Source organism: Alosa sapidissima, chromosome 17, assembly GCF_018492685.1.
Source record: "Alosa sapidissima isolate fAloSap1 chromosome 17, fAloSap1.pri, whole genome shotgun sequence".
In the NCBI taxonomy this organism is placed as follows: Eukaryota; Metazoa; Chordata; class Actinopteri; order Clupeiformes; family Clupeidae; genus Alosa; species Alosa sapidissima.
The window spans coordinates 23,273,906-23,301,489 of record NC_055973.1 but is presented as its reverse complement, the minus strand read 5'-3'; the positions used below and the strand labels follow the sequence as shown (position 1 = coordinate 23,301,489).

General features: G+C 41.8%; 3 protein-coding genes across 5 annotated transcripts in view; 2 read left to right on the top strand and 1 right to left on the bottom strand.

Moving 5' to 3' along the window:
* Window positions 1-19,086, top strand: part of map3k8 (mitogen-activated protein kinase kinase kinase 8) — a 30,124-nt gene extending 11,038 nt beyond the window's left edge. Inside the window, exon 9 of one of the 2 annotated variants that reach the window (XM_042067539.1) lies at window positions 19,028-19,086. The gene's annotated coding sequence lies outside the window, so the exon portion shown is untranslated. Of the gene's footprint in view, window positions 1-18,215; window positions 18,235-19,027 lie in introns of those variants that run through there. The other variant, XM_042067540.1, reaches the window with a different exon arrangement.
* On the top strand, window positions 95-4,367 carry rbis (ribosomal biogenesis factor). Its single transcript, XM_042067543.1, has 4 exons — window positions 95-222; window positions 549-701; window positions 1,851-1,967; window positions 3,888-4,367. Exons 2-4 carry the CDS (start codon window positions 588-590, stop codon window positions 3,954-3,956), a joined length of 300 nt encoding a protein of 99 aa, XP_041923477.1. The 5' UTR covers window positions 95-222; window positions 549-587; the 3' UTR covers window positions 3,957-4,367.
* LOC121688146 (RNA-binding Raly-like protein) overlaps window positions 17,479-27,584 on the bottom strand; it is a 39,750-nt gene continuing 29,644 nt past the window's right edge. For both annotated transcript variants that reach the window (XM_042067542.1, XM_042067541.1), the window contains exons 3-9: window positions 20,821-20,896; window positions 19,789-19,836; window positions 19,339-19,502; window positions 18,902-19,015; window positions 18,286-18,452; window positions 18,035-18,073; window positions 17,479-17,799 (exon numbers count right to left, since the gene is read on the bottom strand). In XM_042067542.1, coding sequence (XP_041923476.1) covers window positions 18,041-18,073; window positions 18,286-18,452; window positions 18,902-19,015; window positions 19,339-19,502; window positions 19,789-19,836; window positions 20,821-20,896 — 602 coding nt within the window. In that variant the 3' untranslated portion in view covers window positions 17,479-17,799; window positions 18,035-18,040. The remainder of the gene's footprint in view (window positions 17,800-18,034; window positions 18,074-18,285; window positions 18,453-18,901; window positions 19,016-19,338; window positions 19,503-19,788; window positions 19,837-20,820; window positions 20,897-27,584) is intronic.

Below are 27,584 nucleotides of genomic sequence, written 5' to 3'. Positions count from 1 at the left end.
AGTAGCAGAGCCCGTTCCTTATTAGACATTCTCTGACTGTAGCCTACATCTAATCAACACAGTTTTAGAAATGTTTCATTCATTCCTCCATACCGTGGGGCGGCGATAGCGCTACCGACTCTCCACTAATCACTTTCAGAATCTCTCGAAGCACCCGAGATGTTGACGTCACTGTCATCATACAGACGCTTGCCATGTGGACCTGAACTGCGCAACGTTAAGGTAAATGTATACTTTACAATTAAGGTACGTTTTAACGTATAATTTTAACGCAGAGAATAAACAAAGACTGTTGATTTGTGTCTTGTTTTTTGATGCTGTTGAGCCAACTATGTCAATGCGCTGGGAAGTTAACGTTATGTCTCCTAGCTGGTTAGCTCTGTGTGCTACAGATGATGGGTTTATCATAATTATGCATAAACAAACTTTGAGAACCTAGACTTAACAGGTTTTTCAGTCAATGTCGGATTTGTGCCTTTAGTACAGTGATCTCCTGTTGAACTTACTGAATACCTCCTGTTGAACTTACTGAATACCTTTTTTCCCAGTTAAGAGTTTAAAAGGATAAACTGATCCTACAAGCAGTCATGGGGAAGAACAACAAACAGAAGGGGAAGAAGCCTATGAATGTTTTCCAGGTGGCAAGCAAACAGTTCAAACCCAAAAGCAAAACAAAACCAGTCAAAACATCTCTCAAACACGTGAGTAAAATTATATTTTCGCTGAGTAAATGGGTGTACTTGTGTAGTGGACTACACAGCTTCCTCCGCCCCTCTCTTTCTCTCTCTCGTTGTGTGCATTATGCATTTATCCTAGAAGTACTATGAGATTTCTATAGTTCTGTGGTAGTGGACAATAATTCTATGATGTTCTGTACTATCTCTAATATCCTTACTCTATAGTGTTGCTATTTCTATATTGTATTTGTATTGTATAGTACACTGCCTGGCCAAAAAAAGGTCACCTGAATTTAACTACGGTAAGCAAATAGATCTGGGGTTGCTGCAGTTGGTCAGGTCTAGGTTCAGCAATGATATGATAATGATATCTGCCCAAAGAATGAGGTCAGCTGACTACCTGAATATACTGAATGACCAGGTTATTCCATACATTGGATTTGTTCTTCTTCTTCCTTGATGGCACGGGCATATTCCAAGATGACAATGCCAGGATTCGTCGGGCTCAAATTGTGAAAGAGTGAATTGAGAATCTATGGGATGTGCTGGAGAAGACTTTTGTCCGAAGACAGTGGTCTGAATATCCCGTCATCAATATAAGATCTTGGCAATAAAAATGAATGCAACGCTGGACGAAAAAAAAAATGTTGTGAAATTGCAGAAGCTTGTGGAAACGATGCCACAGGAAACGTGTGCTGTAATCAAAGCTAAAGGCGGTCCAACAAAATACTAGTGTGTGTGTGACCTTTATTTTGGCCGGGCAGTTTATGTCTCAAAAATGTATCAAAATATACAAAAAACAAGATTCCTATCAATAATAAAAAAAATGTTGCTCTTGGGTGCTCCTTGTTGGTGCCCCCCCCCCCCCAATCCCAATCCTCCCCCACCTTTCTTATGCAGCTCTTGCCACTTAATCTACTAAACCCCTCTTCTACTGCACTTTTTACCCCCCCCCCCCCCCATAAATGCACAAATGGGCTGACACCAGACATAATGTCACTGCATTTCTTACTTCCAGTAACTATATGCATGTGACAATAAACTTCCTTGTATCCTTGTATCCTTGTAATAATATTCCTGTAAGAAATGCCTCTTCTAGAGTCTACTTAGTAGTGGTAATACGGTGAACACAATTAGTCCTATTAAATTGAGACTACTCTCTCTGCTGCACAGATCAACTCTCTGAAGAAAGAAAAGGTGGAGAACCTGAACGAGATGTTCTCCGAGGTCCAGCGTGATGTGAAGAGTATCTCCAAAAATGTCGCTCAGGAACCTAAAAAGCAAGCTCAGGTAAGATCTGAACCAGTTTCCTTCCATTGCTGACTTGAAGTGGTGGGGTGGGAATCACAGAGTAACCCACGAGCCGAAAATGTGGAGTTACTTTGCCCACGATAGCGATAATATCACATTTTAGCAATTCTGAAATTCAGCTGTAGGGCAATTCCTCACAAAACTGTCACGTCCATAACGGCAACTAAAAAGAACTCTGACGCGTTTGTAAAGGTTTACATGTAACCAAGCCAACAAAATAAAGGCTTTTTAACCTTTGACAATTGAGAGTGCCTTGGAATCCCCTGTTTTTCTCTCATCTACATTTTCCCATCCAAAGAGCACCTCAAACAAACAAATTTGAGTCCAGGAAGCGCTCCTAGACAGACATTTTTTGAATTCTACAACCATGGTATTGTGTTGCCGTTATGGATTTGACAGTTTTGCATGGAATTGCCCTGTACTCAATACTTGCTAAAGTATTGTGTAAATGAAGAAGAACAAAAACACAAAAAGCTGGAATTAATGACTGCATTTCACAATGACTGAGTCAGTAGCACCTCTCAAAAATCTACAAATATCTTTTCCTTACCTCTGAAGAAATAACAAACAGATTTTAATAAAAAAAAAATGCATATTTCAGTGTTTCTAGACACATTTCGGTGTTTATTCTTATGTTTAGTCATGAACTCTGGTATGTTAGATTGGCAGATGAGTATATTTGGAGTATGACTTGTACAATTTAATATTTTAGTTAAAGTATCGAGAACATTGCAAAACAATCATGCAATATATTGCTGTATTGATATATTTTTTTGGCTACTTAAGGTAACCTTTCCTTTGTGTTTGTTACCCAGACCTGAGGAGGTCCCAAAAGTTATAATTAGTGTGGTCTCATTTTTTCCTCAAAAGAACCCACGGTTGAAAATAGAAAGATGGAGAAAATAGCGTCATTCACACAAAGTGAACAACAGCTTTTGATAAACTAACAAGGAAGTGAAGTTTTTATTTTTTTGAATGGGGGAAAAAGAAGAGCAAGAATATCCGTGTGAGTGTTTCCTTATCTAGGCATGTGATGTCATTAGGAAAAGAGCACGCCACTGTAAAAAAAACACATAGTATGACCATATGACTTCATATTGTCTTCATAACTGAATTCATTGAAAAAACCTTCCATTCCAAATTTCCCTCCATTTCCAATCAGCTACTGCAGTAGGCTATTCATCAAATGTCTTTTCAACAGAAGAAGCTAGCAACAACTATGTTAATAATGATAAAATAGCTAGGCTATCACAATTAAAATGATAACCCTATGGAATTATGTACCATTATGTAATTATGTTTTACGAGCAAATAAATATAGCAAATAGTATACATACATGGAATAAAGTTCTTAACCCTTAAAGGAGTACCGTCACACCAGGAATGTTGAGAAATGAACGTTCTAAAGAATATCTGGGTTCATTGAATTCAACATAGCAATTTAGAACCTTCAATTGTTGCGGAACTTAGAACGTTCAAAAACCTACTCCTTTAAGGGTTAAAAACATGTGGAGATCTAATCGGCATGGCGGCTGGCAGAACCAGTACAGCACCCGAGTCTGGCACCAGCAAACTCCTAAGGAACTACTGCATACTGCATATCAAAACTTCATGTAACTGTCAAGACTAAATATACAACACAACTACCTCTATTTTTTTTTTTATATATATGTCCTATATTTCTATTTTGATACATACATGTTCTATATTTCAGTCTTGCACTTTAATTTAATGTTTATTGTCTATGGCTATGTCTATAGTATGTCTATGTCTGCATGGGAAAGTAAGAAACGAAATTTCAATTCTTTGTATGACCAGTGCATGTAAAGAAATTGACAATAAAAGCCGACTTGACTTGACTTGAAGGAAGTATTTTGTTTTTGTCTGTTTTTTGTTTAGGTGGTGAGGAAGCCACCCAAGGAGGCAGTGAATGTGGACAATGCCGCAGATCTTTTCTCCCAGTTGTAACTGGATAATACCGCCTTCTGGCAGTAAATGGCAAACTGCTTCATAAGTGATAGACTTTGACAACCATGTTATTTCAGTAATTGACCAGTCAGCCAGGCCTTCAGGTGGTGATCAGCTGATCTTCAGGTATGCCTGCCCAACCATGCGCCCTCTGGTGGTCCAAACATGTAAATGTTCTATGGACCAGAGGTTAATGATGCCTTTGCTGCAGGAGTGTCCTGTGCATGTTAGGGCGGTTCACCATGTCGTTCTATTTGCTGAAGAAAAAAGTTATACGTACAGGAAGAGGGTGTCAGAGATATTGTGTAAAACTTCCATGATTCTAAGTGCTGAGGTGAGACACTTCATTCTGAGATGAAGTGAATAATGTGCTGATGCCGAATTAGATATTTAATAAAAATGTCAAATAGACTCGTGTCCAGTTGTGTGGTGTATGGTGTGATATATGCGGATGTCACCAACCATTGTTGTAGGATTTTGAATGTTCCTCTTATTAAGCTTGTGTGTATGACAGCAAGTGAATGAAAGGCTTTTTGGCGCAGTGCCACCAGATGGCAGTGTTGCAACATTGGTGGTGAAAGGCAGTGTACACACACACACACAGAGCCAGACCATATCACACACACACTCAAGTCACTGATAAAAGTGATGTCAGCATCACTCTCTCACCCATGTGTCTAGACGGCAGTCTGTCTCTTTCTTCCTCTGAGAAAAGATGAAAATGTCAGGCTTGCTGTCCGCCCCCGTGTCTCGATAGAAACATGACTGAGGATTACTGTCCTTGGTGTGTTGGTGTGTCTGCAGCCTGTGTGTCATTGCAAACATTAAGAGAAAATGGTTTCCACATCAGTTTTTCCTAAGGGCCTGGCCAGAGTTTATCTCTATGCTTTGGAGCCATAACATTCAAGCCTCTCCCCCCTCCTTTCTCTCTGTCTCTCTTTCTCTCTCACCAGTTGTGAACATCATGCAGTTCAAACAGAAATGAGTTTTAACACTTCACTGGAGGGGGAGAGCAAAACATCAGTACATTGCCACCAAAAGCCTGGGTAGTAGCATATAAGGTTTTCTGCACCTGAACAGGCAAACCTCATTTTCACCCTCATGTGTTTTTCTCAGAGACCGTGGTTTAGACACTCTATTGTCTTCTTAATATCCTTCAAGTTAATCTATGGGGGCTATGGCCATACATACAGTATATATGCTGAACATTTTTCATGTATGGCATATTAATTTGCACCTATATGAAATACATAGTGTTGGTGTATATTCTCCGTTCTCCATTCTCTCACACACTCTATGGAATGTATTCTCCGTTCAAGTCTGAGTGAGTCACATATATTGTAACCGGAGGGTTGCCGGTTCAAGCCCCGACCAGTAGGAACGGCTGAAGTGCCCTTGAGCAAGGCACCTAACCCCTCACTGCTCCCCGAGCGCCGCTGAGTTTGTTTGCCTAATTCACGGATTGGGATAAATGCAGAGACCAAATTTCCCTCACGGGATTAAAAGAGTATATATATACTTATAGGCTGTTCTGTGTTCTGATAGTGGTGTTGAGATCATGGTTGGACAGTGCATGCATGGTCAAAATTCTATTTAAACTCAAAAGGACATAGATAGATATGGGGGGCAGCCGTGGCCTACTGGTTAGCACTTCGGACCTGTAACCGGATGGTTGCCGGTTCGAACCCCGACCAGTAGGCGCGGCTGAAGTGCCCCTGAGCAAGGCACCTAACCCCTCAATAGATAATAATAGATAAAGAATATACTAAAATACAAATTCTAATCCACATAGTGGTGATTAATCAATCAAGAGGCGCTTGCAATGACTGAGGCAGGGACTGACCTGTGATTCTCTGTGCATAGTAAGGTAAGGTAAGGTGCTCTGTGTGAGTGAGTGTCACGGTGATAGTGCAATGGTGATAGTGGTCATGGTGATAGTGCAAATGAGTAAGTCCAACAGTGCAAGAATAAAGTCTATATATATAACTATTTTAAGAAAAGGAATAAGTGTGGCAACAGTTTGGCTATGGCATGGAGGGAGGGGTTATGCATATGTTCTAATGTGCTAATATAGCATGCAAACAATGAGGCAGAAAGACAGTGGTAAAAAGTGGCTAGTGGATAGACAGTATCCAAACATGGAGGGGGTGAAGAGGCAGACAGACTATGCAGAGAAGTCTATCTCTCCTCTTCCCTTAAGTGAAGCATTGAACAGTTCAATGGCCCTGGGGACAAATGACTTCCTCAGTCTGACTGTTGTGCAAGGCAGAGCGAAGTCTCCAGCTGATCAGGCTCTTCTGCCAATAGAGTGGGTGACACTCATTGTCCAAGATGTTGATCAGTTTGTTCAGGGTCCTTTTGTCAGATATTGAAGTGATGCACTCCAGTTCAGCTCCCACTACAGAGCCAGCTTTCCTTACCAGCCTGTCAATTCGCCCCGCATCCTTCTTCTTTGTGCTTCCTCCCCAGCATACCTGCATAGAAGAGAACGCTGGCAACAACAGACTGGTAGAACATCCTGAGGAGCTTGCTGCACACATTAAAGGACCGCAGCTTCCTCAGGAAGTACAGCCTGCTCTGCCCTTTCTTGTAGAGTGCATCAGTGTTGGCTGACCAGTCCAGTTTATTGTCCAGGTGGAGACCCAGATACTTGTAGTTGCTTACCACCTCCACATTGACCCCATCAATGGGGACTGGTAGCAGAGTGGGCTTAGACCTGCGGAAATCCACCACCATCTCCTTGGTCTTTGAAGTGTTGAGTTGAAGATGATTGAGTTTGCACCATTGCACAAAGTCCTCCACCAGGCTCCTGTACTCCTCCTCCTGCCCGTTCCTGATACACCCCACAATTGCAGTATCGTCAGAAAACTTCTGCATGTGGCATGACTCGGTGTTGTAGCAGAAGTCAGATGTGTACAGGGTGAACAGGACTGGAGAGAGCACAGTTCCCTGTGGCGCTCCGGTGCTGCTGATCACAGTGTCAGAGAGACGGTTCTTCAGTCTGACGAACTGTGGTCGCTCGGTCAGGTAATCTGTAATCCAGGTTACCAGGTGAGCGTCCACACCCATCTGCAAGAGCTTGTCTCCCAGTCTGAGGGGTTGGATGGTGTTAAAAGCACTTGAGAAATCAAAGAATATGATTCTCACAGCCAGAGTGCGAATTACCCCACCATAATTGGGGGGTACTGCTCCTTCACTTCTTCTATGACCATCATGGTCCACTACCATATCAATCCCCATTGTGATCGCCAAGTGCAACATGTGTTGTGCAACACACATACAAGGTGTAAACATGCGACAAACTGATAATCAGTTGGCTACAGAATATCTCATTGTTATTATATCCAAAAGAGAACTGTTTTGATCAACTCTCAAAAGTTAGAAGTGAAGTGCACTGAAATACCATTCTAATTACTAGTAAAAGTAATACCTTTACAAGAAGCCTATTGCTTATTTCATGACATATTTGGTTTACAGATTTGGTTTATTTTTAGATTTTTAGATTTCATAAGACCTGGAGGTAAGATCCAACCCTCTAATATAGCCTAGCCTACTGTATAAACAGAAACCAATTTTCCATTATAGTCTATGGTAGTCAGTGTCAAATCAACACAATTGCCTAGAGATATGTGAAACCTAAGCAATCTTTAATGTGATTAAGGAGCATATAGCCTACTATGAAAAAACATACTACCACATAAGAACTACAGAGCGGTAACCTACAAGAATCCGATAACCAGAATGTAAAAACAATAGGCCTACTAACCAATTAAAAACAAATTAAAATACTAGCATGTACTATTTAGCCTAGGCTACTTGGCTCTTTATGTTTCCACAGGTTTCACTAATGTTATGTAGGCTTAGCTACATCAGACCCTCTTGTGCATAATAAAAACAACACAGGATCTGTGCCAAACTAATTTCAAAAGGGCACAATCATTTATTCAAGATAAAATAAGAATCAATGGACACCTAGGCTATGGACTGGAGTTCATCTCCTTGGAAATGACAATCGATTTTACCTCACCACAATGTAAAATAATGATTAATGATTTAAATAGAGAATTATCTTGCTAACTAACCTTGGTAACTAACCAAGGTCCACTTTACTAGCCTCAGTGGGTAAGTAAGTAGCCGGTAATTAAATGTATGAAGACGTGACATGAGCTATGAAAGAACAAAACACATTAATACATGAAGGTTGTAAAATAGCACATTTTCAACAAGCTAGACGTCTGCTAGCAACTTACAGTTACCCATGCACGTCAGCAGCATACCGAATTTAGACTACTGGAGGAATCTAGCGTTTTGTCATTCAACGTCGTTGACACTTGCTTGAGAAGTTGAAGTCGTTCTCTATCTCCGTTGCTTCTAGCGCCACGGTAGTTAAAAATGGTACGGTCCATAATAGGGGTGTCTGAAATCGCTTTACATTAAACTTTTCCTAGTGAAAATAGGAGTTGACTTGTATTGTAGCCAACTGTAATGATATTTTTTTACAATATCAGAAAAATTATCTGAATATAAATGATATTTCTGTCTCTTCATTGGGGGGTATAGTACCCCCCAGTACCCCCTGTAATTCGAACTATGCCTCACAGCACTTTTCCTCTTGTCTAGGTGAGAGTGCGTCCTGTGTAGAAGATAAGTGATGGCATCGTCCACGCCCACTTTCTCCTGGTATGCAAACTGTAACGGCATGTGAATGCTCATACATGGTGACAGTTTTGCAATATCAGCCATATTCAGTTTGTTATCTACAAGTATACGTCCATATGGGAATATTTAAATTATTCTAAGGATTATGCATAAGGATGGCATTAAAGATAAAGGATCATCATAGATGATTTGGCACTGAAAGGAATTGCAGAGAAGATGTAACAAAACCCTAAAGGACTTACCTACTGGCTCTAGGAAGGTGGTGGTAGCGTAATTGCTAAGGAGCTGGGCTAGCATGCAGCAGTAGCCTGAACAGTTGTGGATTCAATTCCCGGCCTCCACCGTTGTGTCCTTGAGCGAGGCATTTAACCCCGAGTTGCTCTGGGGAGAATGGCCCTTGTAATATAATTGACAGACATATGTAAGTCACTTTGGATAACGGCGTTGGCTAAATGAATAAATGCAAATCAATGTAAATAAATGTAAATGTCTCACAGGCCTGCTGGCCTCCAAAGTCTGCTGCGGCAAAGCAGCAGAAAGCTCTGTGACAGCGGCTGTGCCAATTCACTCTCTGAAAAGGAGCGCGAGTAGAAGAATAGGCCGACATTCATCCATTGACAGTAAAAGATGTCCATCCAAGGTTGCTAATTAACAGTCTGTCTTCTAACAAGGGCCATGGAGATTGAAGACCAGAGCTATCTCTCTCTCTCTCTCTCTCTCTCTCTCTCTCTCTCTCTCTCTCTCTCTCTCTCTCTCGCTCTGTGCACGCCTCTCAGTCTCTTTTAGCACTCTTGACATTTTAACTCCACCACCATTGTCTCCCCAATCTTTCACTTCCTTGGCCTCCTCCCCTTCCTCCCTCCATAATGATGTCTACCACATTCTCCCCGAGCCGTGAGGATCCCGCAGCGGCGAGCGGCTCAGATGTGAGTTATGGCTTCATCTTCCACCGCAGGACTCGGCCGATGTTATCATCCATATTCCGGATAAGCATCTCCTAGCTCGCATGTCTAAATCTCCTTTAATGTTGACGCTGCACACTCATTCTACGGAGCTAGCTTAGCTCTCCCAGTTTCCAGTGTCCCTTTGACATTCAGGATTCTGTGAAGGCCAGACAGTGCCGTAAATATTAGGACGCGAAGATGAGATTAGGCGCGGAGCCTACCTCTAATATATTCACTCTGTTGAGAGTACACAAACAGTCCCTTTATATGTGTCATATTCGTCTAAGTACTTTTTGCCTTGAGTGTCTGTCTTTTGACTGCAGGGGAGGTTAATTATATAATCAGTTTGATGAATCAATTTGGCTGCTTATGCCGCTTTAATCTGTCTCGACAACAGAGCAACATGCTGAGTGGTCTCCGCTCAACTTTCAATTTCATGCTTGTGGAGCTGAGAAATGAAAGATCATTTAAACCACTGAACCAGAGGGGTCCATCTGTAATCTGTTTTGTTTACCTCAACCGCCGGAACCTGAGGGAAATCTGTCGAATCTGCCGAAACGTAGGCTAGCCGATCCACAAACACCCTGGCACCTTCCTCCTAATGTCGAGAAGTGCCTGTTGAGCTGCACATTACGTGAAGATCAGTACGACCTTGACCGAGGGATTTGGAGGCTGTGTAATTGATTGAAGTGAAAACACATTTGGTTAGTCCAAGGTAAAGATCATATCGCAGATGGGAGATGACAGATCACACACATGCGTCAAAGACATGCAAGGGTTTGTGTTAAAAAAAGAAGAAAATTCTCAACTGATCAGAAGTCATGTGAAGGGCATCTGATTGATTGATTGAAGATATGGACATCTTGTGTTGATTGACAGTTGTTGTAATGGGGTTATAGAGCCATGTCATTGCAGACAGTAGAAGGTCAAATGACAGTATTTTCTGATTTCAAAGTGTGTTAAACCACAGACGGCATATCTCATAATGACTTCATTCAATGTATATTGGGCGACATCCAGCGTTGGTCACAGGGTTGGGGTTGAGGTGGGGTGGGGTGTGTGTGCAGAAAGAGGGAGACAGAGAGAGGAGAGGGCAAAGGAAAACGCTCGAAGAAAAGAAGCCAATCATAAAAAGCAGTCAGTAAAGATGTGACCTCCCATTGATCCTTAATACACATGATTTTCTCTCTCTCTCTCTCTCTCTCTCTCCCTCCCTCTCCCTTCCCTTCTTCAGCACCATAACTCTTTGTAGAAGCGGATTGTACACGGAGTTTGATGATTTCGAGTGGCGGGGAGAGCAAAAGAGTCTGTTTGTGTGTGTGAGAGAGAGAGAGGGAGAAACGGAGAGGAAGAGGGAGAGAGTGAGTGAGTGAGTGAGTGCAAGCACAGAGTGCCTGGAGAAGAGGAACAGAGTCACCTCTAAAGAGAGAACTCTCATCTCCTCTCTGACCTCAAAAACACGCTTTTAACGTCAGTGAAGTCTGACGTCAAACACACCTCTCATGGTCCAATGACACATACACACACACTAAGTCTAGTGTCTGTCTGCAAAACCGCACAATCCAGAAATCTTACTTAGAGCTATGAGAGAAAATGTGTTTGCTTGTTTGTTTATTTGTGTGTATGTGTGTGCATGCATTTGTATGTGTGTTTGTATGTGCATGTAGAAATGGCAACTGAATGAATACTGAGATAAACCAATATAACACACAAATAAAAACATACACACATTTCATGCTGATTTGAAAGAGGTTCACATAATACTCTATAATCCAGTTAGTATCTTTAGCATCTCACTGACGTAAGACACATTTTTAAAGACAGGGTTGTGAATAGCAAGGACTCTCTCTCTCTCTCTGTGTGTGTGTGTGTGTGTGTGTGTGTGCGTGCGCACAGATAGTCCATGGCTCAGTGCACTTCACAGATTTCATTATTATTATATTATTCATTTATTTTGATCTGATCACCACTGAAGCACCAGAAACCGCCCCCAGCACCAGAAACCATCCAAGCCGTATACAGTAACAAAGGCCACCCTCCTGAGACAAGTGATGCTCGGCAGTGGTATCGATTGCCCCCCCTCCCTAACTCTCAGCACCGGCCAACCATCTCCCACCAGGCTTGGCTTCAAGGCTAAGCTCCCTTACTGTGTCATCCATCAAACCACTGCTCTTCTCTCTTCAGCTTTAATGACAGGAGTCTAACCCTGCAGCCTCATGCAGGCTTGCCCTCCCTAGATATTGGTGGTGGTTTTTAGAGGACTTCAATTTGCTGAGTGAGTACTGTGGTATCATTCGCTTTCTCCTCTTTTCTATTTAAATCTAAACAAAGAGAGAGAATTGAGAATGTAATTAAAATTTAAACAGGCTTTATATGCATGGGCAGTTTTGTACATTTGTATTGCCAAAGCGCTATGTAAATAATGAGGAAAGTGAAAAACCAGCCAACAAATTATCCCCCACCCCCGGCCGTTTCTACAGTCATGTCGTCAGGCTCGAAGATGTGTGCATGTAGGAGGCCCTAAGCTCAGAGGACATAAATGTTAATGAAGATTTGCTCTGTGGCCCCAGGAGAGGGTAAATATTTGCAGTTTAATAAATCAGAATTTAGTAATAAATCAGAAGGATATTGCGCATATATATATATATATTATTATTATTATTTTTTTTTTTTTTTTTTTGTAACTCTCTCAAGTGTAGGCCAAGGGGGAGCCAAGGCCACTGGGGTGTGAAGGTTGGACTCTACAGCGTAATGAAAAGAGTCTGCGAGTTCGAGGAAAAGGAGAGAGATATTCCAGAGGGGCACGCTAGCTGATGAAAATGAACTCTGGGTCTGGGCAGCGTCTGAATGTTGATTTAAAGATGGTAATTTAGCTGGTCTCTTGCCAGCTCGCAGCCCTCTCCTAATAGAACAAGAATAATTAAAGTCTAGATTTGATAAACATTTGCTGTGTGTATGCCCATGCATGTGTGTGTGTGTGTGTGTGTGTGTATGTGTCTGTGTGTGTAAGGGAGGGGGGGGGGGCTGCTGTGATGACTAGGCACCCTGTGATTGATGCAGGCAGATGTGCCAATTGCTTCACAGTTTGAAGCCCAAAAAGCAAATTATTTCCTACCAGCCATGGTATGATTTTCATCATACAGCCAAAATCATCCCTAAAATAACATATAGGCTATCAGATGAACGTCAAGCTCAACCGTGTTCGGTGTTTTAAGCCTCCAACATCATCTTCTAGGCAGTGCTGCATGGAAGACACTCGGGTTAGGCAAGGGTTAGGGTTTAAGGTTAGGTGCCTTGAAGTCGACGGTCGCAGCGCTGCCTTGAAGTCAATAGTGGGGGCTTAAAACACCATCGAGCAAAATCAACCATAGCCATCATCATTAATAAAGAACATCTCCTAAGATCCTATAGAAGGTGTTGCTTACCACCAGTGGACTGATAAGGCTACCTGACATGGGGTGGAGGCAGGGCAGGGCAGGGCAGGGCTACAGAAGAACTTAGCTGCATAGCCTACTATCTGAGCTGAGGCTTAATGGTTTTAGCATGCGGCTGTCGGCAGTGATGAAGGAGAGAATTAGCAATCTAGCACTGTTTGCTGACTGAGCTAACGCACACTTGGCTAACTCGCACGCAAGTCACTTACGAGCTGCTGGAGTCTGCTGACTACGGAGTGTGACCACTACATGTGGCTAAAGGTAGGTGTGTAAAGTACAGAATTTAAGGCTCTATCGGCTGCCACATTAGCACAAGCATTAAACTGACAGCAGCATGAAAGAAATGTTGAATAAGAGCATGTAGCCTGACTCGTTGGCTCTTGATTTTGCGATCCTTGATCTGGTATAACTTTGATTTCATAATCCTTGAATGTACAAAAATATTCCGAGAGAGTAACATTAACCTTCTCAGATGAATATTCCAAACCTTTCTTTGGATCAAGATAATAAATAATGAGAATGTTGCAAACACTGGGAGATATAAATACTATATGATGCTAAGGGGGCTAAGGAAACTTGCTGGAAGATAAAAGAGAGTACATAATTTCAGATGCGAGTTCTGGGAGTTGTATGCTGCAGAAAGATATGAATGTTTTAATGGTAATTGGACAGGGGCTTCTGAAGTCTAGGAATGAAGTTGCATCAATGGTGAAGGAATTTTGGAAGTATTGAATGGTACTACAGAGAGTAAACTGCAAACTGCCTGCGCGGGTAAGGTGAGGTAAGTAGTAGCAGTTAAAGAAGCACTGGAAATGAGCACACAATCAGAAGGCCATCAACCAGGAAAAAAGCGTGTACCTCAAACACTATACAAAAAAAGTGTACCTCAAACACTATACAAAGAAGGCAATAGTGTACCTCAAGCACTACACAGAGAAGGCAATAGTGTACTGTACTACCTCAAACACTACAGTGAGAAGGCAATAGTGTACCTCAAGCACTACAGAGAGAAGGCAATAGTGTACCTCAAACACTACGGAGAGAAGGCAATAATGTACCTCAAACACTATACAAAGAAGGCAATAATGTACCTCAAACACTATACAAAGAAGGCACTAATGTACCTTAAGCACTACAACAAAATAGTGTACCTCAAGCACTAGAGAGAAAGCATTAGGGTACCTCAAGCAGAGGTGAAGAGTGGACTACACTACACTGCTACATACAGGGAGGGTTGAGTAGAGTCCACTTCAGTGGAGTTGAGACCTATTGATGCTATATGGTCACATATCCACTCAGATTTAGTTATGTTTTAAAGTAATCCCTCCAAAGTTATTTGTTTTCTAACCTATAGGTCATATACTATGCCCAACAGAATGTTTAACTTGCATAATTCCCTGATGGGTGGAGCTTCTTCATTCTATAACGATCCATTAATGTGAAATCTTCATTCACTGAAGAAAAAAAACGGTGTATTAGCTGTGACTATGAAACCAGACATGAGGTTGTATTCCGAGTGTGAGGTGTACTGTTTATACTTTATTGAGTTAATGATTGTAACGGTGCGGTTGCCCGTTACGGCTACAGTTTATTTCATACGGGAGCTAAATACAAAGAACGGACAACGTGATTTACAAACACACTTTGTTTGCACACACGAACACGAACGGCATCCAGCATGGTTGCAGCAACTGCAAACCACAAACGCATACAGGACAATATAAGCCTTACTTTCAGGGTGGCCAACTGAAGGTTGAGGGAACACGGACATTCAGCAAACTTTTCATTGTGTCGGACAATAGCGCTTCCTGGTCTGGGGACGGAGAAAAGACCCGACGGAAAGTCGCAAGTCGGCAGAGTTAAATTCTCTGGTGGGACTATGGTTGAGAGCAGAAGGAGGTAGAATGGTCTGAGGTGAGCAAGTGATAGCCCCTGCTAATAGGCCTAACACTCGTTTTGTGATTTGCAGCAGTTTGCCCTATGATTGAAAAGGGTTGTCAAAGTTAATTTGATATATTTTGGAAGCTCATTGATTGATCTGAGATTATTGTTTGGAGTTTGGTTTTTCTTTTCTTTTTCCGATTTTCTCCATACTGGTTCATGCATTCAGCTGCTAAGGTGGAAATAAAAACCTGGCTACTTTTGAGAAACATCACCACTGTCTCCCGTTTCCATCACCGCAACGCCATCCAGATCACAATGATTCCCTTTGAAGATGTGACTGAGCAAGCCTTTGAAAAATAAGCTTAAGTATGTGGAGCTGATATTGCACAATGCTTCTTTTGGATCATTTAACACACTGGTTTGAGGATGATCACTCAAAGAAGCTTTCAAGGAGTTGACTGCGACTGCTTAGTATTCTCAAACACTTCTGACAATGGGGATCCATTTGACAACCCCGATCCCTTTGTTGTTGTTGTTGTTGTTGTTGAGTATTGTTGTGTATCAGTTTGATGGTTGTAGTGCACCCTCTTGTGCTGTAATACGTAGGCCGGTTTTTGGACATGAGCACTTGCCTGTGACAGTGAGAGGTTTGGCCGCTGTGGAAAAGTCCCCACCCAGCAGCCCAAGGAATGTAACATCTTCTCCTGTGTATAACTAAAATAAATAAATGATGTTAGCAGATGCAAGCCTGAAGGATGTTTAGACAAAACACTCAGACAGACAGAGGTAGATGAGAGGGCTTTTTAGAGATTTATCCTTCAAAACTTGAGGGACTAATTTAAACGTCCCCCAGTGGAACGGCAGATGCAAAGGGGGCCCAATTAAACACAAGCCCACATATTAATTAAGTAATGGGCTGCAACCCACAGTTGGCATCTTCAGACCAACAAAAAAAATGTATAATGAAGTGCAGAAAACATCAGTGTGTACTTTCAGAAGGCTTGCACTGGTGAGAAAGAAGAGCTGTAACATGGCAGTTTAATTCCTATGGTGACTTTATTCATTTTTCTAAGCAATAAGAGCCTACAGCCATACAACTGTTGCAACAAATTGAAACAAAATAATATACATTTGAACAATTAACATGCTCATCATAAAAATAGCTTTACAAAAAGTTTATATTTCTATACAACTTTTTTTTTTAAATTTCCCTTTTTGTCTTTTAGGCTATTTCATTTCCCTTACTGTTTCATGAACCCAACATCACCACTCTCAAAACACACACAAATGAAGTCGAACCTGCAGACAATACCCATGAACATGGTACCCTATTTATGTTGAATCTGTTGATGGTTTTGTTGAAGAGAAAAAAGAGAATTGGATACAGAGCCAAAAGACAGACAACATCACTGGCACGTACACCTCCTGAACAACAGATGCTAGTGCTGCATTCCAGACAACTCGAAGTCAGATATTTCCCAGTTGGAATCCCCCAATTTCATTCCAGACAAACTCGGAGGTCAAGAATTCTGACCTCCTAGTGGGAAAAAGTACAATGGAACGGCACTTGAAGTCGGAGTTCCCACTTGATCTACCCCAACTTCAAGGTTGGAATTGAAGCCCGACCTCTGACGTCCGAGTTGTCTGGAATGCAGCATAACCCCGTTCCCACCCCAGTTTGGATTGCAATTCCCCCTCTACCCGTCTCCCAACACCTAGAGGGAGCTGGGAATTTGGGAGCTGTCACTCAGACAAATGCTATTCACTCAATCAATTGCTCCCAATCGCTCTTCATACAAAAATAGAGGCGTTGAGTGTTTATTCATGAAGTTTCAGACAAACGACAGCTGCTGGGGTGAATTGTAACCACACTATTTTACAGACATAGGCAGCCACCAGACATATCTCCCCCTCACATGTCACAACCAATCAGCTCATCGGTTCAGCCGCAGTCAGTCAAATCCTGTTCACCTCCAGGAAATATTGCCAGCTGCAAGTGAAGGCAGATGTATGATGCAGCCTGTTATAAAACCTGAACTCACCAAGAAGTAATGACTGCACAGAGATTCTCTGCAATCAGAAGATAGGCCAGTGAGCACACACACACACACACACACACACACACACACACACACGTAATGGCTGCACAGAGATTCTCTGCAATCAGAAGATAGGCCAGTGTCACTGAGGACATCCAGAGTGAAAACGAGAGCTCGTAGGGCTGTTAAGGGTGGAAGTGAAGGGTAAGATGAAGGTAATGTTGTGTTTAGATGAACACAAGCAATCAAATGAAAACAACTAGCACACATACACCACCATACTGTTGAGTGTGTGAGTGTGAGAGAGAAAGAGAGAGAATATGTGCAGAATGATAAGAGAGAGAGAGAGAGAATGCATGGAGTAGTTAGGATGGCTCAAAATGGCAGTTTAAAGACAAACATATGCACACACACACACATACACACATGGCAGTATCCTCTGCAGGGCAGTACTGTAAAGACAAAAAAGGTCATGGTTTGGCAAGCGATGCTCTAGCCTTCACTCTGCCAAAACAGACCAAAATAGCTGAGCGCTGTAATCACTTAAATCACTCTCTGCTGCTGTTGTTCAGGTTTTTTTAATGTTAGTAAATAACTTTTAAAGTGCCTAAGTATTTACAAGACATATCATATGGACAAATTAAAACAAATGGCAGCATAGATGAAACACAGAATCACAAAGACACCAACACATTTCCATGTGTGTGTGTGTATGTGTGTGTGTTTCTGTGTGTATGTGCACCTGTGTCACTATATGTTTGAGATGTGGACTGGGTATTCTATCAGTGTGAGAGCTGGTGGTCTTCCTCTCCTCACAGTGTGACGTTTCTTCGTCTTTCCAAGATCCTTTGGTGTCTCCAGATGCTGCTGTGTCCTCTATAACCTGAGATGGACACACACACAGACACACACACACACACACACACAAACACACACACACAAACACAAACACACAAATACAGAATCACATGCTTGTCAGATTTGTCCAGGTAGTATTAAAAGATAACTTGTCACAGGTGAGAATGTCTTCAGCAGGTGGGCAGTGCATAATGTAAAGCACACACGTTATAATGCCCCCACAACAGAGCTGGGCTTTAATTTAAAAGGCTTTATCTCACCTTTGCTTAGTTGTCAACATCTGACACATGATTCTCCATCTGATAAAGCAAACAACAGGTGAATTATAAGCACACACAAACATACACACACACACACACACACAAATATACAGCACTGTATTTCAATTAAATCTAATCCATATAGCGCAATACTATGTGAATATTTCTCAAGGCGATTTACACACACACACACACACATACACACACACACACACACACACACACACACACACACACACACTGTCCCTTACCAGGTCACTGCTGGCCTCTTCATCGTAGTCTTCTTCACCTCCGTCTGTCATCTCCCCCGCTTCAGGCTCCTCCCCTTCGCACGCATCCTCTCCAGAATGCTCCGTCCGCTCAGACGCGCTTTCCTCACGCAGCCAGTCACAACTCTCCTCATACTTCCTCTGCACATCTGGACAGAGAGAGAGAGAGAGAGAGTTGGGGGGGTATAGAGGGATGAATCTGTGTGTGTATGTGTGTATGTGTGTGCATGAATGTGTGTGTGTGTGTGCGTGTGCGTGTGCGTGTGGTGTATATATGTGTGTTTGTGTGTGTGTGTGTGCATGCGGTGTGTGTGTGTGTGTGCATGAATGTGTGTGTGCGTGTGTGTGTGGTGTATGTATGTGTGTTTGTGTGTGTGTGCATGTGGTGTGTGTGTGTGTGTGTGTGTGTGTGCATGCGTGCGTGCATGTGGTGTGTGTGTGTGTGTGTGCATGCGTGCGTGCATGTGGTGTGTGTGCATGCGTGCGTGCATGTGGGGTGTGTGTGTGTGCGCGTGCGTGCATGTGGTGTGTGTGTGTTTCTGTGTGTGTTTCTGTGTGTGTGGATGTGTCTGTGGGCGTGTTTTAAGGGTCTACTGACCTGTGTCCAGGCGTTGTTGCCTCTCAATGCGCTCTAGCCGACCCAGCAGTGAGTCCACCTTCAGCTTGACCTGTGCCAACTCACGCCTGATGACCTGTAGCTGCTCTGACTTTACTGAGGGAGCACACACACACACACACACACACACACACACACACAGATTCAATTCAATCTAATTTATAGCGCCATAGCATGTGAATATGTCTCAAGGCACTTTATGATACCCAGCCTGAACTTGAACTGTATGCAAATTTATACATTTCACAGAAGCTGAACTGAACACAGACAAGTTTGTGTAGCCACAGAACACCATGGCAACAATGTTATACACACATTCTATTCTGACACTTGGAAAAAAACTTGATCATTTGATGTCGGCTCTCAACTTCCAGTTCTGTTCCCATGGAAACTGATAAAGACTGGGAGGCTCGGCTTACGTTTGGGGCCACAGGAGAGGGGGCTGGGACCAGGGGGGCGTGAGGAGGCGTGGCGTGTTGGGAGGGAGGGCTTTCCACGGCGAGTGGGAGGAGTCATCAGTCTCGACCGCTTCAGAGGGACGAGAGCTCGAGGAGGGGGCACGCGCCCAGGATAGTCAAACACCCTGAGAGAGACAAGACTGTGTTACAACACACACACACACACACTCACACGCACAAATACAACACACACTTACAACAAATACAACACACAATTACACCACACACTTCAAGCACATAATACACACAACAGACATACACACACAACACACACACACACACACACACACAATCATACACCATGGGTTCTGAACAATCACACAACACACACTTCAAACACTTAATACAGGCCACACACATACAAAATACCTTCCTCACAGTTTCACAATAATACTCGTAAGGTTCACTTACCGAGTGTAGAAATCATCTCTGTAATAATCATAGTCAAACTCGTACCCGCTGTGAAGAAAGCAGGTGCAATGTGAGAAAAGCAAACACACACACACATTTATTAAAATGCAAATACCGCTGGAATGAGAATCTGTGTAGAACAAAAGCAATATTTAACACATATTTAACCTATTATAAATGAGTATAAACATGCACTGCCTGATAAGAAGCTGTTTCAGCAAATACAAGCCGCTGCCTTATCTCCCTGACACGTATACAAAGTCTCTTTTTCTCTCGTTTGAATAAAGTAAATATTAAATGTCAAGGTTTCTCTTTAACTCTCATACAAACATAAAGACACACAATACAATACAGCACAATACAAATACATGAATAGGCTATTTGCATTGATTTCCTGAGTTAATGTGCAGTGTTGCTGATTTTCCGAGGACAGTGGACTACTATTTCTGTCTTGCTTTCTTCCTCCATCATTCCTCCATTTTCTTACCTTTTTGCATTCTTTTCTCTACTGAAGGAGCTCTACCTCTTTATTTCTCTCTTTCTCTGTATGTCACAGTACAAAATAATGCTTACTGACAAAATTCCCAAGGAGCCTTACAGCATTGATTGAAAACTGTGTCAAAGAGTGTCCAGGGGATTCACTAAGGCAGTCCCTTCAGGACCATGGACAACAACCATGTCAACAAACACTGTTGCCAATTAAAAGCAACACAATGTAGTTCCCTTACCTTAATGGCTTCAAACTCATTTTTATGTTATACTGAATCACAACATGGAAAGTGGAGTCGCTGATATTATTGATGTTCGCTCTGTATGGCACTAAGAAATGTTGTTATTGTGGGTAGGAACATTACTCTTTTTGTCAGTTTTATACAAATTCATCCTTAAATAACAGGGTCCCCGCTAACAGGGTACACAATATGTTGTAAAGTGACAACAAGGGGAATTCCTACATTGTGTTACTTTAACCATATAGTTGGGCAAATCTGTGAACACACACACACACACACACACACACACACTAACTCATACCTGTAGATTGCAGAGAGAGGTCGCTTTGACCCAGCTTTTGGTCGATAGAGCTTTGGCTCCCCAGCCATGTTGATATCTGTCAAGACAGAACAGACATTTACAGCTGGAGAAAGAAACACAGAGGTTTAGCATTCCTTTATCAAACTAGCTGTCACATCAATGAATCATTAAAACACATATAATGCTGAATGTCTATTACAATAATAATAGTTATCAAATAACTATTAACTAAACTGAATATGTCATGTTAATCATTTTGCAACACTGTATTTAACATGTGTTCATACAGCTTAACTGCTCATCTATCAACAAATGTCTCTAGAAAAATGTCTCTAGAAAAAAAAAGACCGCCCAGTGGCTCAACAACAATATACACACACACACAATTGTGTACACACAATAGGTTAGTTAGTAAACCAAAACTGCCACAAATGAGTTGGAAAACATCTGAATAATCATCCCATGTAGCAATAAACCTGGAATGTGTGTGTGTGTGTGTGTGTGTGTGTGTGTTTGAGAGAGAGAGAGGAGTGAAAGAATGAAAGGTCTCCATGAAAGGTCTTCAAATGGACACTAGAATTCAATACTGATAGCATTACTGATTTCTCTCGCACAAACACACACACACACACACACATGCTCCAATAAATTAGACTGCTATGCAGAGCGACAAGAAAAATCTCATCGCATCATGATTGCCTCAGACATCTCTGAAACCCCGTGTGTTCCATTTGAAGAATTGGCAAACATTCGTTTTGCGCTGATTTAATTTAGAGCACAACTTTAATTTCATATAATCCCTAAAACAGGATTAAATTGAACCCCCAAACACTCTCAGAGTTAGCAGCTTCCCCCCCTGCTGCTGGCTGCAAGACTGACACCTATCGATGCGCGTAACGTCACCGGGGGTGTCCCACGCAAACATCAGTTCTTTCGAAGGAATGAGCAGAAACCGTGGAGACCAAAAAACACCACAGTAGACTTGTTCATGTCTTATTTGAGTCTTAACGACCAATGGATTAAGCAAGCTCTTCAACGTGATCATTTTTCCTGAGATAGGCTATTGTTTAAATTGTGATGCGATGGGGTTACGCTCAAACGAATCAATAGCCAAGCTAACTAGCACGAACGCAGGGGAAATGCAAGATGACGACAGGTACCATTGTTTAGAGAGAATAACCAGACGAAACACAACCAATAAATACATTGCATTTAACAAAACAGTTCTGTCGCTGCATCCGATGGCAGGCGTCATGACGCGATGTCAACTTAAAAAAAAAAAACATTTTTATATACAATATAACGGTCATGGTTTACACTCACGTCGCTGAATACGACGCTTGGCTTTGTACATAATTTCTGAAGAAAGCAGTCTGATAAGACGCACTGGGGAACGTAGTCAGCAGTCACCAGCTCCTCGAGTCCAGTCCACGGTGCGCGAGAGAGATGCGCGCAGTTTTAAATGAGACGGCTGCGCGAGGGAAGATGATACCATTTCAGGCTTTTCGAGAGGGGAAACGCGTTGGAATGATTTTATACTTGCGAAAAATAAGTAATTTCCTCATAGATATTTATATATATAATAGCCTACTTTCAGTCAGATCTTAAAACAAACTTCAAAAATACACGCTCAATTAAGTGTCTGCACAGTGCGCGTGAAGCCCATCGCCTACTTTCCATATTAAGTTCTAAGAGTAAACAAGTCATTCATTTGGCCATGGGCATTTTCTTGGCGTAACTACATGCGCCAAACATACAATAGTACACTGTATTATCAGAATTGATTGATATTCTCGCGGCTTCGGTAACTACATTACCAAGAAAATATATTCGACTAGTAGCATAGGTGATTACTAAAACTTAAGCGAGGGATGGTGTATCCATGAGAACATTCGTTTCACTGAGGAGTCTTTGTAGACTGATCTTGTGCTCATGCAAAAATGCATCACTGCCACTATCTCTGAAGAATGACCGACGCGCGTTCAGGGAAGACCTGCGCAAACATGTTCTCTCTTCTAATCTAATATATTAGATCAATAACCGTTTTTGTCTCAGTAAAAGCGCTCAAACCAGAAGCCAACGTTGTTTCACAGGAAGGTTTTAACGTGTTTTACAGCTGTGCCCAAAGGCAGATGACATTGATCATCATCCTAACCCTTGGGGAACCCTTTGGGAAAATAAGGTGAACGCAAATGGGGAACAGCACAATAGATTAAACATGTATAGCTATTACTATTAATATAATACTGGCCAGTTTTTTGTTGAAAATATTGCACACTTTTGGTCGTGCTTTAAGCTATGCTCATTCAAGTGACAAGGTTTACGATAAAAAAAAAAAAAAACGTGTAGTCTCTTCTACCATCTAGAGGCATGAGAGAAAAACTGCAGCCTGCTGGACGTCTGCTCGTTTCCAACAGTAGCATGTGGGTAGCTCTAATAGTGCACAAGTCAAATCCTGAAATACCATTCAGTATAACACAGTGACACCACTTGCCTTTCAATACTTTCGACTTTTATATGTTCATCACACTGACTTTCTTCTCTCATGCTTGACTATAAATCACCATGCACATACACACAAACACACACACAAACACACAGAAACATACACAAATACACACACACACACACACACACACACACGCACGCACATGCACACATACACACACATACACACCATCACATCAGGCTGTCACACAAATTCATTATCATTCTACAGTACATGCTCTCTCACTCCGCCCACAATCTGTTAACTTCATGCTTGGCTAGTTTTGTCAGACTCAGCGTCCCCTGTCCTCGTGTCGTATAACACACAGGTGTGGGCGATTACCTGTACCTGACAGACTAGCCCTCACGCCATCTAAAACCGCTGACTGACTGTCTTAAAATCAGCGTAAACAGCAGCTCACCTTGAGCAGACAGGAGGACGATCTATTCATTGTTTACTATGTAGTATGTCCAAATGGACTTGTTTGATATATCTTAAGGCCAAAATGTCTAAAAGCAGGACACTTGAAGATGACTTTCACATAAGGCATGGATAGTCCTGTTTAATCAAGCTCTGTTATTGTTGTATACATATATACATATACTGGGCTTCTTAAAGTTCAAGTGTAGAGGGAAGGCATCATTGTTAAGTGGTCTAATCCTGTGCCAATATTTATTCACAGGATTTTGTGGTTTCTCCAGCTGCGTAGCGGTAGCGTACTGACGGCATTAGGGCTATTTCTGTGCTGGGCCATTTTAATAGGCATGTCCTTCTCTTAGGTTAGCTGCCACTCAAGGCTATCGAGTCCCACAGACTCACATCAGCTCATGCTCTGACTACTACTTACGCAACCCTCCGTTTTAGATACTCGTGCAGATGTACACACACACACACACACACACACACACACACACACACACACACACACACACACAGAGAATGACAAAGGAGAAAAGGAAGGCAAAAATAAATAGGCCAGGACAGGAGGAGAAAACACATAGACACAAGGAATGTGATAGACATAAAAATAGAGAAATAATTAAAACCTAAGGTAGTATAGGCTACAGTTTTGTATGATTGTGGAAAACAATTGTATTCTGTACAATATAAATATATGACATAATATATACAGTATAAGTATTCATTTCATGCTTGGACATTTTCATGACAATGTGTTGCAAGACTATAGGCTATATAAGGCAATAAATGGAGTTGGCACTTCTGCAGGTCTCAGTGAGGTTGTGTTGAGTCCAGGAAAGGGCCTCTTGGTGTAGACATGCTGTCCTGTGTCAGTTCCACTGTTAATTACACTAACTTCACCTGCATATAGCCTAAGGGTGTACAACACTATTGGTAGTTTTTTTCTTATTTGAATGAACTTGATTTAATTAACTTTCCATCAGAAGAATAACACAACACAAATGTTCCATATCGAGGAAACGTTAATTACTTCTAGGTTTGTCTTGAAAACCATTAATATAAACTTGTGGCAAAATAACCTTGAATGGCTTCCTGATTCAACATCTACTAATCTACACAGACGACACACTATTTTTGCCATACTGCTTTTTTGTAATAACATTTTTTTACTGTATTTTTGGCCGCAGGTGGACAAGGAAAAGAAAGGAAGGCCCAAACAAATTCTGAGTGACTCACTTGTGGAAATATTGTATGTACACAATTAGCTCACTATATTTCAGAATTCACAATTGTACACAATTAGCTCACTATATTTCAGTAATTCACAATTTTACACAATTAGCTCACTATATTTCAGAATTCACAATTTTACACAATTAGCTCACTATATTTCAGAATTCACAATTGTACACAATTAGCTCACTATATTTCAGAATTCACAATTGTACACAATTAGCTCACTATATTTCAGAATTCAATAATTCAAGAATATTGTAAAAATAGCTAATAAACATTAGGTTGGTAAAATGTCTACTTTATGCCAGGCATTGGCTGTCCCACTGAAAAGCTTACTACACACACACACACACACACACACACACACACACACACACACACACACACACACAAATAAACACTACCCCCTTTCCCTTTAATGTTTTAGTCCATGTGCTGTTAGTCCCCTTCCATCCTAAGGACCACAATGGAAACAATCCATTGGGCTTCATTGTGTTTTTATATCCTTTTTGAACACTTGAGGTTGTTCAATAAAGTTTTAATTAATCAATCAATCAATCAATCAATCAATACCACACTTCCACCCACTACTACGTACGCTCATAGTACACACACACACATACAATCATACTCACACTCACACTCACAATATCTCATGGGACCATTTTAACACACATCTTGCCCTAATCAAATTCTCATTTACATTTCTGCCCCTCTCTCTGAAGAATATTTAAATTTCAGAGATGATATTGGAATAGTGATTATGGTCTGGACAATCTAATAAAGATCTCTGTTAGGAGAGCGAGGTCAGAGGAGAAGGAATGGGATATGGAGTTTAGCAATCAAAGAGTCAATTAGATGGCACAGCGGAGAGTCTACCATTATCAATACGGTTTCTTTTATGATTGTGATCATTACTTACTTACATAACTAACATTATTTACTATCCATCTGTTTGTCTGTCCATCTGTTTCTGCATAAACTAAAGTGTGGGTGTAAAGATTTAGCACTTAGTCTTGGACAGAGCTGCACTGATGCCACTGACCAGAGGGGGGAGCTCTTTGGTCACTAACACTCTCTCCTTCCAGTCTGACACTTGCATAATTATTCACACAGACATGCACTGACTCTCTCTCTCTCTCTCTCTCTCTCTCTCTCTCTCACACACACACACACACACACACACACACACACACACACATTCAAATATACTCATTCACAGAGGGTCAGGGTGAGAAAAAATAGCATCAGTTCTATCTCTTGTGAGTAATTTGACAGACAGACCATTTCAGCATGCAATTAATATTTAATAGATCTCCACTTAGGACATAACAAGAAACCATCACACTGTCTGAGGCCTTAATCTTATATGACATAAATATCCAGGTCCTTTTCCAGTCTTTGTCTGACTCTCTCTCTCCCTCTCTCTCTCTCTCTCTCTCTCTCTCTCTCTCTCTCTCTCTCTCTCTCTTTCTCTCTCACATAAACACACACACACACACACACATACACACATAACCCCCCCCCCACACACACACACACGTACACACGTACCCTCTTATCCACCTTCATGCATACAAAGCATCGCTCCAAGCTCATATGTCTTACTCTGTCATTTCCCTTATCACACTATCTCTCTTGCTTGAAGATTTTACAAACAATGTGGGATTAAAATGGATGATTACACTGAGAGATGTGCTATATATTGGACTGAAGTTAGGTCACTATTGGACTGATGTAGGACTGATAGTGTGTTAATAGTCTTATGACCCCACCCCCCCCCCCCCTCCCCTCTTTGTTCACACCCCTGAAGATTTCCATCCGCTGCAGGTCAGCAGCATGAATAAGGAAGCAGGTGTGCTTTGTATTGATTCTATGTCACGGTCATGTTCCACTGTCTGAGGATCATAGCCAATGTGAATGTGAGTGTGCATGTGTGTTTGTGTGTTTGTGTATGTGTGTGTGTGTGTGAGGGCGTATGTTGAAGGCATTTTAATCAGAGAGCAAGTTGCAGTAATAGGTTGATGGAATTGTAATGAGTTTCTTCCTGAGAGAATTATCTCTCCATCTTTTCGCTAGCCATGGTGTAGGTACGTGTTGTGAGCCAGACAAAGACACAGACAAAGAAAAAAAAAAGAAAGACAGAATAAAGAGAGCGAGAGAACACCTGGGGTAATGAAAAGCTGACGAAACCGACAGCACTCATGCCACAGCTTGTAGCGGCTCAAAGATGTCGGCACACACCAAAGGCACACACCAAACACCTAACTCACCTACACACTGGCACACACACACATTTTATGCATGCAAAAGAAGTGCCATAGTTTCATCATTTCTAATTTGTTTGTGTCCATGAGTGAGAGACTGCTGATTGCTTTAGTTCCTGATCCAAATAATGATAGATCACAGAGGGCCAGATGTACACATTTGCGAACGTAGCGTTATCAGCGTCATGGACACACCGCAGATTGCGAACGCTGTCAGACCAAAGTTTCCATCGTATTTATCAATTGTTCAAGCCTTAGTGTAAACTGCGCCTTTCTCTGCCTTTCTCCACCCATAAACGCAATTTATGAACGTCCACAACTGAATGGCAGCGCCTACATACAATGAATGGCAG